Source organism: Epinephelus fuscoguttatus, linkage group LG3, assembly GCF_011397635.1.
Source record: "Epinephelus fuscoguttatus linkage group LG3, E.fuscoguttatus.final_Chr_v1".
Classification (NCBI taxonomy): Eukaryota; Metazoa; Chordata; class Actinopteri; order Perciformes; family Serranidae; genus Epinephelus; species Epinephelus fuscoguttatus.
Genome location: NC_064754.1, coordinates 45,618,697 through 45,637,075, shown reverse-complemented (window position 1 = coordinate 45,637,075; position 18,379 = coordinate 45,618,697). Strand labels below are relative to the sequence as shown.

Genomic DNA, 18,379 nt, shown 5'->3' with positions numbered 1-18,379 from the left:
TTGACATGGACTTGTGAATAAAGACTTGAGACATGACTTGGACTTGTGACCAAAGATTTTAGACATGCCTTTGACTCTTACTCAAAGACTTGTAACATGACTTGGACTTGTAAAAAAAAAAAGACTTGTGAGTGTCGGCACTGGCAGTTCAATCAGATTGTGGTGTGTTATGCCGATAGCGGTTAATGTAGCCTCAGCATAGATGAGCACTGGGCCACAGAGGTCCAGGAGCTAACTCCACATCTCCAGACTAGTTTTTATTTTACTAACTTGTAGCTTTCCGCCCGAACCGATGCTGACTGAAGAGAGAAATCATTTGCAGACTTTGATGTGTAAAATCTGTGATGTTCCTTTTCAACGCCTTTAATGCAGCCACTTGGGGGCTGCAGACACAAACCATAAACACAGTACTTACATATTATCTTAAGTTAATATTACAAAGGTGCCTATTAAGTATTTTCAAACATTAGTATTCACCTCATGTTTCTGTTCACCTGATGAATGTACATCCATTACTCACTCTCTCTCAGCTCTACTTTCCATGCATGTAGGACATTAATATCACAGATCAAGTGGAGCAGGATATGAGATGCTTTATTGGGGTTACAGGTTGATGTGGCTGCAGGATCTGAGCACAGACAATTTGCCGACATTTCTCTTGTTGAGGCGTTCTTCTGTTTCAGATCCCCCATCCCACAAACACACACAAATCCACACTGATGCCCCCCTCAGTGAGGCTGAGTGAGGGCTGAAATTGGTGAGATGTGAAAGAGAAGTGTGTGAGGGGGAGAGAGGGAGGGAGGGGAGGAGAAAGAGGAAAGTGGGGAGAAGGGAGCTGACAAACAGAGAGGGAGAACAAAAATGGAGAGAGCGTTTATTATCAGATACTCGCCGGTCCGTATTATTATCTCCTCCTTCACTTTTCATTGCCCACTAGATTCCAATGTTCCAGCAACTAAAAAATAACAACCTGCTGTATTCCCTTCATCCTGCATTTAAACCACCAAGGGATTTTGGGACAGAGGAGAAATTATTACACCCTCTCCCTCCTCCTCTCCTTCGCCCTCCCTCCACCGCCTCCCCCTCCATCTCTGTGCCCGCCTTCAGCCTCCAACTCTCCTCCAATCCCTCTCTTCCTCGCCCTCGCTGGGTTTCACTTGGAGGACATGGTGTAGCAGCCGTGTGGGTGCCACTGCATGTCACGGATGCGCCTAATGGATTGCATCTGGGGGCAGCGGGCGCCAAACTCGTTGAAGTGCCTGAAGTCGCCCTTCTCCAGCAGGTACTGGCTGCCACGGTAGCCGGGGAACTGGTAACCCACCCAGCTGGGGGAAGAGGAGAAGGAGAGGACAGAGAATTTATATTTTCAAAGTGGAGAGACATTGCAAGATGAAAATACAAACAGTGACAAGGGAAAATGTGCATGATTGATCAGAGAAAATGAAAAGAAAATTGATTAAGGCGAGAAAACACAAGGTTGAAAGATGAGTAACAGTCGAGTAAGATGTGAGAGAAAGATGCTTGAAGCACAGATGTAGAGGGAGGATAAACATCAAGCAAATAAAGACATCGATCTGTTTGTCATGCTGTCAGATGCCGAACCACAGATGTTTCAGACAGCAGGGAGTGCGACAAATGAAGTAATCACAGCATTTAAGAAACAGTGTCTGCTCTCTGCCACACCTCTGAGAGCAAAGACAGACACCGAGCTGCTGACGTCCATGACACCCTCAGCGAGCTGCTGGTGAAAAAGCCTCTATTCCTGAACTCGCTTCCAGAGCTCTCTGATAGTTGGTGATTATGCTGCTGTTTTTTGTTAGTTTGAGAATGACGACATGATGTGGAATCTGTCAGACCCATGCAGCAGTATATGGAGATGAACTTTGTGATGCAGCTGTTGCAAAAGCAGGATTTAATGTTTGTAGCTAGCACTGCTAAAAATGTATGATTTGACCATTGGGAGCTGCAGATACATCTGTGATAGCTGAGTTACAGTTCCATTGGGAAGTAGATGATAAAAGGTCAGAACCACTCTAAATTCTTTATGCCACACTGTAAAAAATAATGGATGTTGCCACTCTGAGGTCACGAATCGGTTTGTGGACTCCCGTTTTAAGCATTTTGGCCGTCACCATTTTGGGTTTTTTGGGCCAGACGTGATCATATCTGACCAATGTGCATTTCTGCTGTACTTATTTTATTCAATTTGTTGCTTTGCTATAATCTTTGATAAACAATTTCTACTGGAACGGAAGCTTAAGTATGTACTGCTGAAAGAGTCAGTATCAGAGTAAGTGTATGCTATATTTCAATATTTGCTCCACTTTACCTTACACATTAACCAGTCAATGCTAGACTCACAAGTCAGTCTTTAGACGCTTTGCTTAACTAAAGACTGATGACTTTCTCCCAGATTTTGTGTTTAGATGGGCGGATACAATTTCAGAGTTTAAAAGAACTCCCTACGTTGCAGAACCAATAGTAAATCTGCAGGGCGGTCCTTCGGTGGCTCGCTGAACTCTTGTGCTTGTAAACATAGTCCCACTAGAAACGGTAGTTGTTTGTAGTGGTACAAAATGGCTCAGCTGTGCTTGCAGAAAACGCCGTCAAAGTTCAGTGGATGTTTGTCGCGTTTGCAGCTACACATTCTCGCCAACTAAAAGAAACAAACATAATCTTTTACAAGGCCATGACTCATCCGTCCAGCCGGACGATAGAGGGAATCGCTTTGCTGTTTACAAATACTTCCGGGTAGAAAACCAGCAGAGCTTTTAGCTATACATATATATATATATATGTATATATATATCACATTTTTCACATCACTGTATCACCATTTAGACTAATCTGATGTTTGTAAAGTCTATAAACACAATGATTGAACAAACATTACTATTTCTGTGTGCACGTTTAGCTGGGCTAACCGTTAGCTGTTAGCCCTGTTAGCCGTTAGCGGTGTCTGTAATAGGTAATAACTCATTAAACGGTCTGTGAAAAAAAAAAAAATTCCAGCGAATATCTTAGTTACAACATGATTGAGCTAGCAAAGCAGTTTTGTGTTGCTATGTGTGGTATTTATTCAGTTTTGGGAAATCACGATGTCTAGAAAGCATCAGTGGCTGCAGCTGACAGGCACAGCTAGCAAAGCTAACATCAGGACGTCATTTGTTAAAAGCCTACCATTGTCGGATACGACATGAAACTATGTTGTAACTAAGACATCCGCTGGAAAAAATATTTTCTTCACGGATGAGCACACATTTGATAAAACAGAGTTTAATCTATCAGCATCCATTTTCAAGCTCTCTGTGTGTTCGTTTCCTTGCGGATGAGAAAAGGGTGAGCGCACATTTCCGAGAAGGCGTGTCCTTTTCAAAAATGCAAGAGGCGTTGCTTTGTTGCTGGCCTGTCTAATGTCAAGGTAAAGCGATGAATGTATTGTAAATATAGCACACATTTAAACAGATTTTTGTGGGCTTTAACGAGGTGGCTAAATACTAACTAACTGAGGCAGTGTTTTCTCAGCGTCACTTGATTTTTATGTATGTGATGTGGGAATTTTCTACCTGGAAGTTATTGTAAATAAACATTGTGATTCAGTGTATTCTTTTAAAGAAGACAGCAAAAATGCTCGTAACATATTGTCACACCACTCACGTTCCACAGCTGACCATGATGCTGCCCACTCTGTCAGTAAAACCATAGGAAAACAGGCTGGGGACATCATCATCCATGATCTCCATCTTGCGACCCTTGAACTCTCCGACTTCATACAGGCAGATCTTGTGCTTCTCTGGGTCCTAGAAGACACCGGAGAAAGAAAAGGAGAGGAAAGCAGTTGAAATGAGGAGCAATAGAAGCTGCCAAAGTCAGTAAAGTCTTTTGTTTCCTAAGAGGTCAAACAGACAGGGGGTTTACCATGCGGACAGGCCTGAAGGACAGCAGGTAGTCATTCTTCTGACAGTTGCTCCAGGAGTCCCAGCGGGGGTATTCGCCCTTCTCCAGGATGAACATCTCTCCACAGAAGTTCATCTGCTCAAAGCCCACGAAGCTGAGGAGGGGAGGAAAAGTCACAAGGACGAGAGGGGACGGAGGTGATGAGCTCCAAGTATGATGGACAATAGTAATATTGCCTTTTAAAGGAGCACTCCACTAAATTACCGCCCATTCTTGACAATTGAGACAAATCATGTCCTACAAAAAAAGTCAGTTATAACTTATTAATGCACAAATTATGTTTCTTGATTGAAACATTATTTTAAAGACTTTATTTGTATAAAATAGATATGATTTATAGAATATTTTGAACTGCTTTTACTTCTTATCTTCTAAACTTGCCCTGTGACAGAAAACAGCCTTGTCCTCAACAAGAATTCACAACTTCAAATAATTAAAATGTGTTAATAGCCAAAATCTAAAACTAACAGTACATACTGATAACATTGGTGTAAAAATGTACTGTTACAATCACCTTTGTTTTAGAATTAAAGAAGTGTCCCAGATTGTTGTCAGCTCTGTCAGATTTCTACAAAAACATCATTTAATCAGGCGTAAAAGGAGTTAGCTTTATTACAGGGACTCCTGTCTCACTTCCTGGTCTCCAAAAAGGTAGGATTGCTGCTCTGTACTAATATTTTTCTATTTTTTGATAAATTCATTAAATAATACTGCTATCCGGTGTGTCTCAACCATAACAGGTCGATTCTGTAGCCCTTCTAAATCCAAACTATATAAGAATTATGGTTTAAAGATGAGCATTCTGATTAGCATTTCAAGATCTCTTCGCAACTTTGAAAAATAAAATGGCTGCTTACTACCACTGCCGTGAAACTAATAAATTTAACCTTTTGTCAACTCTGTAAAACGTCAGCTCTGTCAGAACTTACCTCTGACATCCATCATGTAGGCTATTTTACAATAAAATCTGTCAGAAATCACTGGGAGGTTACATTACAAGGTTTAATAGTTAAGACTTTGATCTTTGAAATATATAGTTTTCAGCCTAATTGCAGAGTAAAAATCAAAAAGCCCAGAAAAAAGGCTTTGCCCCAATTTTCAAGAATGAGTGTTACATATGAAGATCTTTTTATTCCACTCTACTCAGCAAAAAAATAACCCTGCCGATGTCATCCTGGAAGTCCATTTGAGGTTGCTGATCGCTCGTCTTTTTCTTTATCCTACTCCATGTAAAGTGTCTTTGGGGACTCAGAAAAGTGCTATGTAAGTGTGATGTATTTTTATTCTCTCTATTGCTTACCTCACCATAACTGTTATTTAATTTATTTATGTTTAAATATATTTATTATTATGTTATTTATGTTGTTTGTTGTCGATATGATGATACACACACACATGAATGAGTGATTGATATGATCAGCGGGACATTTCTGTTGTGCTTTGATGTCAAACATTGCTGTTTGTTGCTTTGTCATGTTATGAGTTTAGGTATTGAAGTTAATTCTACCTCTACACTCTGCAGTCATTCGGGATAAAAGCATCAGCTACATGCCTCAAATGTGAAGTGTGAAATGTCAAATAATGGTGAGGTACAATTTTGAAATTACCTGCTCTGTGCTCAGAGGAGTGTGGGTGTCGGGTGAAGTATGATTACTTGCGGGTGGGTGTGTATGTGAAGCTGCATATGCACAGACTACTTACGGTCCACAGTCGACACGCAGGGAGCGCACCCTGTCCATTCCCATGTCACATACATTCATACACTCTCCGTTGATCTCAATGCAGCGGCCCTGGAAGTTCTCCTGGTCAAACACACACATCTGGAGAGTTGGGGGAAAGGAAACACAATGGGAATGAGAAAGGAGGTGACAGAGGTGGTTTAAAGTCAAAGGCAACGTCTGAGGAGAGTAGTAACGAGATACAAAAACATGACCATAAAGAGAGAGGGAGAGTAAGTAAACTGAGTGTGTTACTCTGACAGCTCCCTCCTGAACATACAGAAGCCTCACATGGTATTTTTATGTTAGTTGTAATTGTCGCCCGCCTCCTCACTGAGCTGGAACAACCAGCAGGATGTGATAGTATAGACATCAGTCCAGAAACTGTTAGTGTGAGAGGCCAGCTGCTTCACATGCTGTAAAACAGGCTTCATGATATATCTGAAGATGTTTAAACATCTGTTAGAGTGTAGTGTGTGTGTGTGTGTGTGTGTGTGTGTGTGTGTGTGTATGTGCTGTACCTTGTAGGACATCATGCCCATCTCAGATATCTTGTTCTGAGCCGCCTTCCCATCAGTCTGGGAAGCAGACTTGGATTTTTCTCCTCCAGCAGACATGATGACTGAGAAGAGAAGAGAAGAGAAGAGAAGAGAAGAGAAGAGAAGAGAAGAGAAGAGAAGATGCTGTGAATCCATTTTCAATAGCTGTCACATTAAGCAACTGTGTGGAAATGATTACAGTAGGGAGGGGGATTAAACATTATGTTTCACTTATTTTCAAAAGCAAAAGCCCGCTGCAGTGATGGCAACATTTTTCTTTGGATCCTCCCCTTTACTGAGAGGAAAATTTGAGTAGCCTACCCACTACATCTCAAAGTAATAAACACAATTCCTCAAAGTAAGGTAACACAATACTATATTTAAAGATTTAAATTATCCTCCCTTCAGCAATAAGAACAAAACAAATAACCTTTCCTGATCCCACCCCTAGCAACAGTTACACCATCCTTAACAAGGCTGAATTCAGTTCAGACTTTACCACACAAATTATTATCTTGTAGCTTTTTCTGCTTTATACTCTACACTTTTTTCCAACAAAAAGAACACTAGCAAAATAAGTCTTTGGTACAAAACAAAAAAAGCAAATCCTACTCAAAGGTGTTTATTCGTTGCTAATCACAAAAACACCTACTATATCCTTTAACACATGCATATAACTAACATAAACAATTTATTTTTTATATAAAACGCTGGTCGCCTGAAATTTTTTTCAGTTCTGAGCCTGAAATTAACTTGATTTTCAAAGTTATATTTTAGGTTCCACTAGTCAATACTTAAGCATTCGTTTTAGCATAATTTATACTAAGAATAAACTGTTTATTCTGAGTATTGGAGATTTATTCACAGCTACTGGATTTGTGCAAAACAAATTCACATTTCACCAGCAATGTTTGACTTTCTTGACCTCAAACTACAAAACAATTTTCTCATTATCACTTATAAATCAGGTTATTCCTGCTCTCTATTGCCTTCTGTCTTTTCTTTGCTCGTCTGTATGATGTTTGTCCACTGTCTTACCTGTGGCAGTGTGTGCGTAAAGGAGTAGGCTCAGGGCTGAGACTGGTGATCTGTGTGAGAGTGCACCAGGCCCCTTGTCGCTTTTATATGCTGGCGCCCAGAGAGAGGGGATTATAGACAGAGAAACAAACTCGCTGAGCTCACAGCCCCCACAGAATAGAAATACCCCCATCATCAAAGAGAGAGAGGCAGAGAGAGACACAGTGGGGTAGAAAGAGAGGCAAAGAGGTATAGGTTAAAACAAGAGAAGAATATGAGGAAGCTAATGTGACAAAGTGAAAGTCAATGCATATTTGGCCTTGGAGGGCTGGATGGAAAGCAAAATAAGTTTATAATAACTTCATCATCTGCGAGTTAAAAAGACTCACTCAGTGAGCTGTTACATATAAAGCTCTGACCCCAATAATAGTCTAATAATAAAGACAACCACGCTGACCAGGTTCACATTTTAGAGCCTGTCCCAAAATTATTCACTAGTATTCCCATCAGTGCTGTAATCAAGAGGCACTGGGACAAACATTAAGATGGAAAGCAATAACCTGTGAGAAGCAATAAGCTCACTGTTCCAACTCTGGGTGAGCAAAGAGCTTCAGAGTGTGCTTGGACAATAATCTGAATCTCTCTCCTCATCGCTGAGGGAGGAAGCTATTCAATTAAAGCCCTCTGCCTTTCTCCTTGCGTGGGTGGATAAAATATTGTGGGGGGTGTTTGTCTATGAGGTGCTTATTCCAAAGCGCACCCAAGGGAACATGCAAACCGAATGTTAACTCCAAACATGGCCACACAGACGAGAGGTCACGTCATGTTTGACATCAAGGTTTCAGATGTGCTGATGAGGATGAAAGCGAAATATGGACTGAGTCTCTTCACCAGATGAGGCCAAAATACTCATGTCTTGGATTCAGTGATCGGACTCATTAATCTTCCTGCTCAAGTGAGCATCAGGGAAAGGTCAATGGGAACCAGAGTGAAGGGGTTCCTCTCAGTGACTGCTGTACATCCTATAAGAGTTACATGAATGTAGAAAAAGAAGAAAATTGCTCAACAGCAAGGGAAGGTTAAGTGGGCACCTTGGGGCACATCTCTTATTTATACATCCTTGTCTCCCTGTTCTTCGTCCTCCAGTCGAGAACTTCACTTGCCTCTTGATTCAGTGACTGTATTTAGTCATGATCCACCATCTAAAAGGACATTCTCGCTAATGAAACTCTTCCCAGAGCAAATGAGGAAAAAGAAGTGAGGATACACCAACCCATTCTTATCCCAGCTCATCACAATTGGCAATTGGTCACTGCCGGGCTAGGGATTGTCGTCCCAGGATGCAAATTTGTGAATCCTAGGATGCCAAAGAAATGGCCTACCTGAGGCCCTGTTCACACAGAAAGCGTTTTACAGGTTGCAAAACGTGAGGTATGCTGCACTACCTTTTTTTATGATTATTGAATGCCACTAGTGAAAAATATACCCTTGCTGTGTAATCAATCTATGGTTTATTTATTTATTTATTTTAGTTATTTGAAAGTAATTGGTATCTAGTTCCTAAAATGGTCAGGCAGGGGGTACTTGCTGTAGCTCTGGTGGAGGGTCAGAGGCTGTCAGCAAATAGCCTGTTGGGCACAGGGAAACGGAGATATGTGTGGGTACATGAGACCCTAAAAATGAGGGTGGATCATGGGGAGTACCACCAGCTGGTCCAAGAGTTTCTCCTCGATGATGGCCATTTCCAGGCATATTTTAGGATGACCCGGGGGCAGTTTAACAACCTGCTGTCTATCGTCTGGCCGTATAGCTCTGGGTATACAGCAACCGCTACCAGCAGTTTCTCCTCCATTGTTTACCAACTGGAAACTTGTCGTTGTGACCACCACAGAAGACCTGCCACCTCTCAAATCATCTGATTGGACAATGGGAAAAAGATGACGAAAAAAGAGATGACGTGGGGCATTTATCTGCTTTGAGCTGAACTTTTTCAACTCAAGGAGTTCAGGGAGCTCCGGTAAAAATGCCAGGTGCTTAGAACGCCGAAATGTGAGGCGCACTGCAACTCAAAAAACACGATCAAAAAGTGTCCGGGGTTGCTGGGGTTGTTGCCCACCCTATAGGGGCTTTCCAGCTCCTTATATTCCATCATTGCCAGCAGTGTTTCAACTTGACCCTGTCTAGCAGCTTATCAATCCACCATACCATGTTATTAGCTGATGTTGCCCGTCCACAAGCCATTCTGATGCGACAGGTGCCATCCGCCCAACCAGCCAACCAACCACCATGAAAAGTTCTGTCCGCCTACTTTACAAACTGACACTGTCCAGCAGTGTATGATAAACCAAGAAAGATGACTTTTGGTGTCAGGCATTTGATGCCAAAATCACTGACAAAGCGACAGTATTTGATGACTTCAGAATGACAACGGGCTGGATAAACAGGTGTATTATTTGAAGTCAGAATGTGTAACTTTTTTTCTTGCTTAAATCACATCACATTTTAAGGGTATTTTACGGGATAATACACACTGTAGCATAAGAACAAACACTGATAATATTGAACATTCACAAAGAGGACAATAACATAGACCCTAAAAGACATGAAAGATATGGTATCCGTGCTTACTTAAAAAAATACATTCCTAAAGACAGTAGCAAACATTAATGTATGTGTCTTATGATTTAACCTCCTGAGTCTCGAGCTTTTTTTCGATATGTATTTTTAATTCCTCCTAGCTATTTGAGATTAGAAGGACGTGGTAAGTATTAAAAACTAACTAACTTTGAACAGGAAGTCATTTTTGGAAAAAATTATGTCCTCACATACATTGGGTTTATTTCTAATAGTCACAAGTCTGTCATAAAGTATAAAGCTGTTTCTTTCAATGCCTGAACACTGTTGTGCAAAAACAGAATTACAAACATTGCAATATTTGTTCAGTGATTTGTAACGCTATGGTTTAGGGGTCACTGTTCAAGTCTAAAATTGTTCAGACCTGTTTACTTCAATGATTGAATATGGCAGTGCGTAAACAAAATTGCAAATAATGCAACATATCTGCATATGGCTGTGGCTGTGAGTCTCTCATTGAGATGAAGAAATCAACTCACCAGACTTTACACCCACCTCCTGCCATTTTCTGTTAGCTAGCTACTAGCTAGCTAGGTCGAAGTTTTTAAATATAAACATCAGTAAACACTAGGGAAAGATGGAGAAGATAGCACCAGCTGAACAAGCACCTCAGATTCCCATTGTCACTGGTGTGACAATGGGAATCTGAGGTGCTGTCCTGTGCCTGCTGTCGATCACTGCTGATGAGATCACATTTTACCGGAGTTGTACCCTGTGTAATTCCGAGTGACAATTGATTGATTGATTGATTGATTGATTGATATAAAAGTGTCCATTATCAAGGACAACAGATCCTTGATCATGGACCCCAAGTATAAGGTGCAGCAATCTCAAACTGTAAAGTCCTAATATGAGGACACTGGGTCACAGGAGGTTAAGAATCATTAAGTGGCAAACTTTAAGTCCTTGGATTCTTTATGTGTGGTATAGGACTACATATTTCTCACGTTCACATCTGGCACAGCTGGAAACATAAAAAGAAGACAACTTTAGAATGGTACACTGTGATCCTAATGTTTCTGTAGAAGATCATTGTTTTTTAAAATAGGCAATCTATGCTACAAATCTGTGCTGGTCCCTCATATAAAATCAGGCCATACATGTTTAGCTGGGCTATTAAGATACAACATTGATCTGATGGGGAAAGATGAAAAAGAGCCAAGAAAAGTCAATGACAGTTATCATCTGTGCTATTCAAAAAGCCCTTTGATCAATATTTGCAGCATGGCTGATGTATCTTGAAGTGTGTTTGACTGATCTTCCTTCACAAAGTCCAGCAGTAGATAGCAGTTCATTGTGCCTGCACTGATATTTCATATTTTACATTTCATTTGCAGCAGTTTGATATCTTGTGTTTATATCTGTAATGTTCTGCTGAAATACTGGGCAGCCTTCACGACAACAGGACACCACACTATCTTAGCAAACCAAGTTAAAATGATGGAACCAGAAAGTTAAAGTGTACAATCCATTTTGACCCTTTTAAGCAAATACATGTTGTGTGAATTCCTGCTTCTTCTTCTTCTTCAGGCTGTTCTCATTCACTGTTCCTCCTTATACCTATGAAAAGTAATGCACTATATAACTGTGAGCTAGGGGCTGTGATCACATGACCTTTGAGCTGCAGGTTCGTGTCCATTATATGACATTAAGGACATAGGGTGGCAAAGTCTACAGAATTATGTGGCTGAGGTAGTGAGCTGGTCAAACAAACACAGAACTTTGACCTGGTTGATAGCTGTTTGTGTCAGCCTCAGGTTATTTTAAGTACAATGTCAAGTTATTTTAAGTACATAACATGACAATGCCCAACCATTATTCTCTAACCAGTAGGGGTGCTAATTTGTGATATTAAAAAGCTTTTACACAACATCACAATCTACCAGGTGATCCTTCCATCAGTCCATCCATCTGTTTATCCATCGATACATTAACTAATTTATAAGACTAAAAAGGTGTAATGCAACAGTTACACTATGTGTCTCTGTGACATGAAGGTTTCAGAAAACCCTGCCTTTAGTAAGAGCTTCCCACAGGCTGTATATCTGAAAAGTTAATGTATGTAGGCTTCTGTATGTGGGCTGGCATTAATTTCTCCTTCAGTTAATTGGAACATCCTGACGGTCTTCAGGCAGATAATGATGGCCTTTCAATCATTAGCATGAAAAAAGAAAAAAAGCGCATGGGGTGGGGTGTTGCAGCTCTATATACATATAAAATCCTCAACATATTGTTTTTACACAATATAGTTTTCTACATAGTATATATTTGTTTACACAGTATATATATATTTCTCTATACATGATCACATATACCACTAAACATATATATATATTATATTTTATTTTATTTTATTTTATATGGCAGAATTGTCCTCCTATTGGAGATGTACCACATGGTGTAATCCTTGCATTATGGGTATTTAAGATGGCGACTTCATTGTAAATGATTAGCAGTCTGAGGAAGAGCATCACGCTCGAAACGTCATGCAAAATAAAAAACTGCATACGGGAACTCGGGCTCACCCATGTGTTTGTTTTGGGGATGAATAAAACAACAAGACGGGAAAACTTTGCCCCCACTCCTATCGGGGATCCCAGCTCACCTCTGCCGCACACCAGCTCCACCTCTCCGGCGTAAGCGCCACTGCCGCCGGGGTAAACGCAGCGGTCGGCTGGTAAGTCTGAAGGCCTGTTTGGCAAGCACTTCCACGGCTTCTTGGACTGAGTATGGAGCGGTGCCTCGCCTCTTTATTTCTCGGCACTCGCTGGACCATGTCAACGCCTGGCTAGTATCTGTCGTCGGCCCGGATGAGGTGTTCCAGCCCCGTGGCCCCTGCTCTCCTCGTCCCCGCTGGCGCGGGGTGAATCTGTGCAACCTGCGGCCTCTGTGTGTGGCTCCCCGGACAGCTAACGCCGTGGACCCGCCGGCTCCTGCCAGGATTGGGCTGGTAAATGCTAGATCGCTAGCGAACAAAACGTTTATCCTGAAGGATTTCCTGACTTCCCGAGGATTGGATTTTCTCTGTGTGACTGAGACGTGGCTGACTGTTGGTGAGTCCAGTGCTTTCACAGAACTTTTACTGATGATTGCTGCTATTTTAACTCCCCGCGGATGTCGGGTCGAGGAGGAGGAATAACGACTATTTATAAGTCACTATAAATGTAAGCAGCTAGGTAAGATGACGTGTGCCATCTGAGTGCCGTAAATTGTTTCGTCCTGGAAGTGACCTGGGTCGGACCCGAAGACAGTTTCCTAAAGGTATGGATATACACTATATAGAAATAGCTTATCTTCACACCGATGGTCTCAATTGCAGTTGTAGGTCACGCACAGACATCAGCAGAAACGAGAGACTTTTGTATATCCAGTTAAAAGTTCCTTGTAGCGGCTTTAATTTCAAATTCAGTTTCAGAATGGTACAGCAGTAACTTTGGAAATTCTGTTAGGAAAATGATGGCGGTCGTGACTTTAGTGTCCTTTGACGTAGCCGCTGCCTTTGTGTAGGCGTGTGTGTCTGCGTGACGATGAACATGCACAGGAGAACTTGGTGTCTGATTCCTCCTATGATCTCAAGATGAAATTATGTCAAGGACCAAGGACCAGACGAGGCTAGAGGGGATGTTGCTGTGGCAACTGTGCCCCATTGTGAGAGGTGATTGACTGGGGATTGGGGGGGGGGATATATTAAAACAACATCAGTGCAATAAAGGTCTGTGGTTGGGACACAGGGGCAGCTTCACAGACCCACAGTTTTTCAAATTAGCCACAAAGCTATTTTCTTTTTCAATTCTCATAATTGCAGGAGAAATATTCTCATGAGCCACCCCTCTGACTTTTTACATTGTGAGATTACATCATTATCATATTGTTAATATTCATTGATAATCGTCATCATGAAGTGAATTCGTCTGTCCCAATTTCCTCGACCTTTGGGAGCCATCATTGAAATGAGCTCCCGGGATGGCTCTCCAAATCCTTTTCATTCTCTGCCTATAGCCCTGGTCATTGTTGCTCTATACGATGGCACTGCTGACCTATACGAATAGACCAACAACAGCCCCACATTCCCCACCATCACCTCTGTGCCTGCCTCTATATGATCTGCTGAGTCGACAGGCCGCATACGGTTACAAAGACAGAGAGAAAGAGAGAAAGAGACAGACAGACAGACAGACGAAGAGAGACAGAAATGGAAACACACAGAGAGAGAGAGAGAGAGAGAGAGAGAGAGAGAGAGAGAGAGCTGGGCGCCTGCGACAGGCTCACTGGCGCGCGCGCGCGCACAACCCGTATTTTAGGCACGAAAATGAACGTATTGGAGCGCACGGGAGGTTCACGCACACCTGAGTCAAAGTGATCACATTTTGCCATACGAATACCGGAAATCTCATCCCTCTGCCTTCAAAGTAAAACCCCCAGAGTTCTGAGGAATGTTTAAAAGTAGCAACCAATGATTATTTCCATTATTTATGTCATGTAACATAAATACTTTCTTTACTTACTTACTTACTTTTACATTCTTTACTTTATTTTAACACAATTTTCGCTGTGTCTATTGATTACAATCTCGCCATAACTTTCTCTATTAAAATAGTTTAGAAAAATACCTCCTTTTTAAATCAATAAAAGGCAATAGATTTTCATATTGGAGATAATGAAATCAGGGAATATTTAATATTTTGCTTTAAATGACAATCACTCATGACAAAATAGTTGCTGGTAATTTTTTGGTTGACTAATTGTTTTATGACTGAAAAAACATGTTATCTAGATGATTCTTAATTCTCACCTTTATTTCAATACTCCTTATTACTTCAATAACACCGTATGTGTGTGCTGTTTAATAGAGCTTAATTTTGAAGGTCCAGACCGGAAGTGTCGTCCCGAATTTGCCCGAACTTCACACTTGATAAATCCGCCTCGTTTACATCATTAGTGTGGAGGGGCAACAAGCGCACACGCGCGAGCACGAGGTCCCCGCGGGGACGGCGGTATAAAATAGAAGCGCCAGGTTCTGACAAAAGTCTACGTCAAGAGGATTTGGTGAGTGAGGAGCGCGTGGGGAGCAGAGAGCATTCAGGTAAGCAGAAGCGGGAAACTGACTGACAGAACTTTCCCACGCGCTGGACTGACTGACCGATTCAGTCGTAACCCACACACTTTAGCTGGTTAACTGTCATTAACAACATATTGGCTGAATGTAAAATTATTTTCATTCACATGGAGGTAACCAGTGTTAGCTACAACGAATGGAAACTATTTTAAAGCATATAAAGTTCACAATTAAGGAAAAATCACGTTTTTAAATAATAAATCAAAATTTGCCATTACTCATGTATGTTATTGGTTATACTCTGATCCAAGCTGTTTGTGTTGCTTGTTTTCTTTTCCACTTTAGAAATGTATAGATTTACTAAATCCCACATGAGCTCACCCATGTACTTCCCTAGCATGGGTACAGCCCCTTTCTTTAAGGTGAACACACACACACACACACACACACACACATAGACATATACACACATGCTGTACACACCCTCATGCTTCCCCCTGTCTTCTCCCGTGTGCAGTTGACTGTGTTTGAGCAGGAACATTTCCAGGGCAAGTGTCTGGAGTTCACCTCTGAATGCTGCAACATCCACGACTGCGGCCTGGACAACATTCGCTCCATCCGAGTGGAGAGTGGAGCGTGAGTCACACAGCCTGTACGCCTGCATGTCTCTGTGGACAGCTGACTGACTCTGTATGTGTGTGTGTGTGTGTGTGTGTGTGTGTGTGTGTGTTTATGTAAGTGTGTGTCTGTGAGATGTAGGTAGAGATAATGAGAGAGGAAGTAGTGACCTGGCTCCCACTGAAGTGTATCACCTCTGAGCTCACTCTATCCTACATGAAAGGTGCACCCAGCGTGAGTGGTGGGAGGTCGTCTTCTTTATGCCTTTTTCAGATGAAATACTGAGAGAGTTTTATTACAATTAATTGAGGAGCTGATGGAGTCAGTCTGAAAGCCATTTATACTGCAGGACTTTCACTTTGTGGAGTCTGTTCAGAGCTGGCATACACACCTCACCTGTGGTCAACAGTTTTCATTGGTCAGCAGTGGTGTTTTTATCCTTTCATTAAATGGTGCAATACTTCCTTTTCTCAGTCTATGCAGAGGGAAACGTCAGGATCCCTCTGGCACACAACATTTTTAGAAACTCCAAACTGCTCTAAACCTATATTTACTCCTAGATTATACATTATCCATACTGGAACTGTTTTTTCTTTGGCCAAGTTTTCACACTAGTAACTAATTTCTTTCAATCTAAAAGCCTCTTAAAACTAGGTTTTAAATATTAAAGTTACACTCTACAGAATTTTCAGTTAGTGTGTGTTGACACACTGGTCCCTTGGCTGACCCTTTTATACACTCATTGTTTTGGCCTTATTCCTACCTCCGCTCCCGGCTTAAAGGCAAGACAACTTTGTCCTCCCATTACCCAATCATACCTTATTACAGAGCAGCGAGGCAACATAACGGCACAGTTCCCACATTTAACAGGCAGTGTAAAAGGGGCTAATATGGCTAATAAAAGTGAAAGCCAACACCAAATTCACTCTCATGCACTATATTTGCATTTTTTTTAGTGCTGTGTCTGCAATTTTCTTGGCTTCCTCTTGCATGCTTGCTGCTTACGGTCACACCTGGTTGATACCTTTTTATTAAGTCCCAACCTCACGTGTACCCAGGAACATCCTAAACACAACAAAATAAGAGGAATATCCAGGCAGAGGGCAGAGTCTCTGCAGATAGATACAGTGCCACACACTGGCAATGGGCTATAAGTGATGATTAAGAGGGATTACTTTTTGAGTCAACAGCTTGTTTTTTTGTTTGTTTGCTTGGCATTGTTTAAGTTTTTCCCCCGATTTGACGAAATAAGCAACATCAAAGTTAAAAAATTTCCTGGGGTATCAGGTGGAAAGTAAGATTTCCTCAAGTACAGTAAGTACTTAATTTTGAGGTACTTGCACTGTACATGATTTCTGTATTTCTGTTTTAGGGTATTTTATACTACATTCCACTAGGCAAATATTTTCCTTTTTACTCCACTACATGTATTTAACAGAGATAGTTACTTCAGTATGGAAGGAAGATAGAAAATTGACCTTCTGTTTATATGTTTATACTAGACTTGGGCAGTACCTATGTTTTCATACCATCATAGCCTCCTTAAATTTCACCAGGGTATATGACAGTATTAGTGTGCAGTGCAATTCCAACCCTGACCAAGGAGACTGGCAAGTGAAACAAAGTAAAACTCACCAATACCGTCTTGGTAGACAACCTACAACTACTAGGATGCACTGCGGCGCACTAGACTAATAAACACCCCCAGTGGTGAGTGACGTAATGCAAGTTTGGCTGTTTTGACCATGGATATATAAAGAGACCTGGATACAGCTTTGAAGGCGGGACCCCATTCATCCCTATGAGAGCTTCTCAATGGTGCGTGAAGTTAAAATGGTGCAACTGCTGCGTATAAAATTATCCGGATGTTCTGGGGATTATCAGCACTGCTTCCGCACTGTGCAGCCCATAGAGTAGGAGCACCAGAGTCTAACGTCACCCAAGCCGGCTACTTGAGTTGAGTGCTTGGCTTACATGAATGGGGATAAAATGATTGAATCGGCTTTTCTAGACTTTTCAAATATTTTCAGACCGAATGGATCAAATCCCAATAGGGAAACATATTGAAATGGCTGTGATGCTCAAAAAATGTATCCACTGATTAACAGATGTCTCTATCACCATGTAAGTCAGTGGGAAAAGGTGTTTTTGGGTCACAGGGCATCACATGAAGGATATCCACCTTATTTTCAAACACGGAAGTAAATAGTGATCAACTTCCGTTTTTTGTGCGTGACTTCCGGTCAGCCGCTTTCCCTCATGCTTTCCCTTACCGGAGCTAACGGTGCAAGCTTTTTTTTTTTTTTTCAATTTTCAGTTGTTTATGTTAGTCAATCAGTTAGTTAGTTAGTTAGTCTGTGTATTTTGTATAGATAACTGTGCCCACGTTTCCGTTATAATGGAAATTTATTCCTTCTAAACGCGAATAAATCGCACGTCAATCATAAACTATGAACCAAAAAAGCACAATCTATCCCGAGTGAGACAAACTGCTTGATCCCCGTCTCCAGTGTACCAGCAGAGAACCTGCAGAACCGAATCAGCGAAAAAACACACCGGGCTACACAGCCTCTCTACCTGAGCAGCTGAAGCTGCGGCTCGCACCCTCGACACACAGACGGTGCTTCTGCATGCCAGCCAAACGTGTGCTCAACTGTGAGAAATAAATATGTGAGGTGTACACTGCTTTTCTATCTTTTTTTCCCTTTTCTTTCTGTCAGCGACATACACTCCTAACACAGGACGGGTTGTTTTAATTGACTTACTTGATCATTAAGCCATAGTGATGCGCAGATCGGCTCTGATAGCACCCGAATCAGCATGTACGCATCAACCATCCA

The 18,379-nt window shown here is 41.6% G+C and overlaps 2 protein-coding genes across 2 annotated transcripts in view; one reads left to right on the top strand and one right to left on the bottom strand.

The window, feature by feature from the left end:
* Positions 1-573: 573 nt before the first annotated feature.
* crybb1l2 (crystallin, beta B1, like 2) lies at positions 574-7,301 on the bottom strand. Its single transcript, XM_049572909.1, has 6 exons — positions 7,253-7,301; positions 6,197-6,297; positions 5,659-5,777; positions 3,919-4,051; positions 3,658-3,800; positions 574-1,325 (listed from the first exon to the last, which is right to left on the bottom strand). The coding sequence occupies exons 2-6, from the start codon at positions 6,290-6,292 to the stop codon at positions 1,154-1,156; spliced, it is 663 nt and encodes a 220-aa protein (XP_049428866.1). The 5' UTR covers positions 6,293-6,297; positions 7,253-7,301; the 3' UTR covers positions 574-1,153.
* Positions 7,302-14,830: 7,529 nt separating this feature from the next.
* The window catches only part of cryba1l2 (crystallin, beta A1, like 2), a 16,086-nt gene continuing 12,537 nt past the window's right edge, over positions 14,831-18,379 (top strand). Inside the window, exons 1-3 of the mRNA XM_049572913.1 lie at positions 14,831-14,948; positions 15,267-15,343; positions 15,439-15,557. Of these exons, the coding sequence (XP_049428870.1) occupies positions 15,269-15,343; positions 15,439-15,557 (194 nt within the window). The 5' untranslated portion in view covers positions 14,831-14,948; positions 15,267-15,268. The remainder of the gene's footprint in view (positions 14,949-15,266; positions 15,344-15,438; positions 15,558-18,379) is intronic.

Bases quoted from the DNA above. Each gene is read 5' to 3' on its own strand.
- crybb1l2 (XM_049572909.1), bottom strand. From the start codon at position 6,292: ATGTCTGCTGGAGGAGAAAAATCCAAGTCTGCTTCCCAGACTGATGGG. The intron at 5,778-6,196 runs GTACAGCACATA...CCAACTCTCCAG, and splicing joins TGGGCATGATGTCCTACAAG to ATGTGTGTGTTTGACCAGGA. The intron at 3,801-3,918 runs GTAAACCCCCTG...GGTGTCTTCTAG, and splicing joins CCTTCAGGCCTGTCCGCATG to GACCCAGAGAAGCACAAGAT.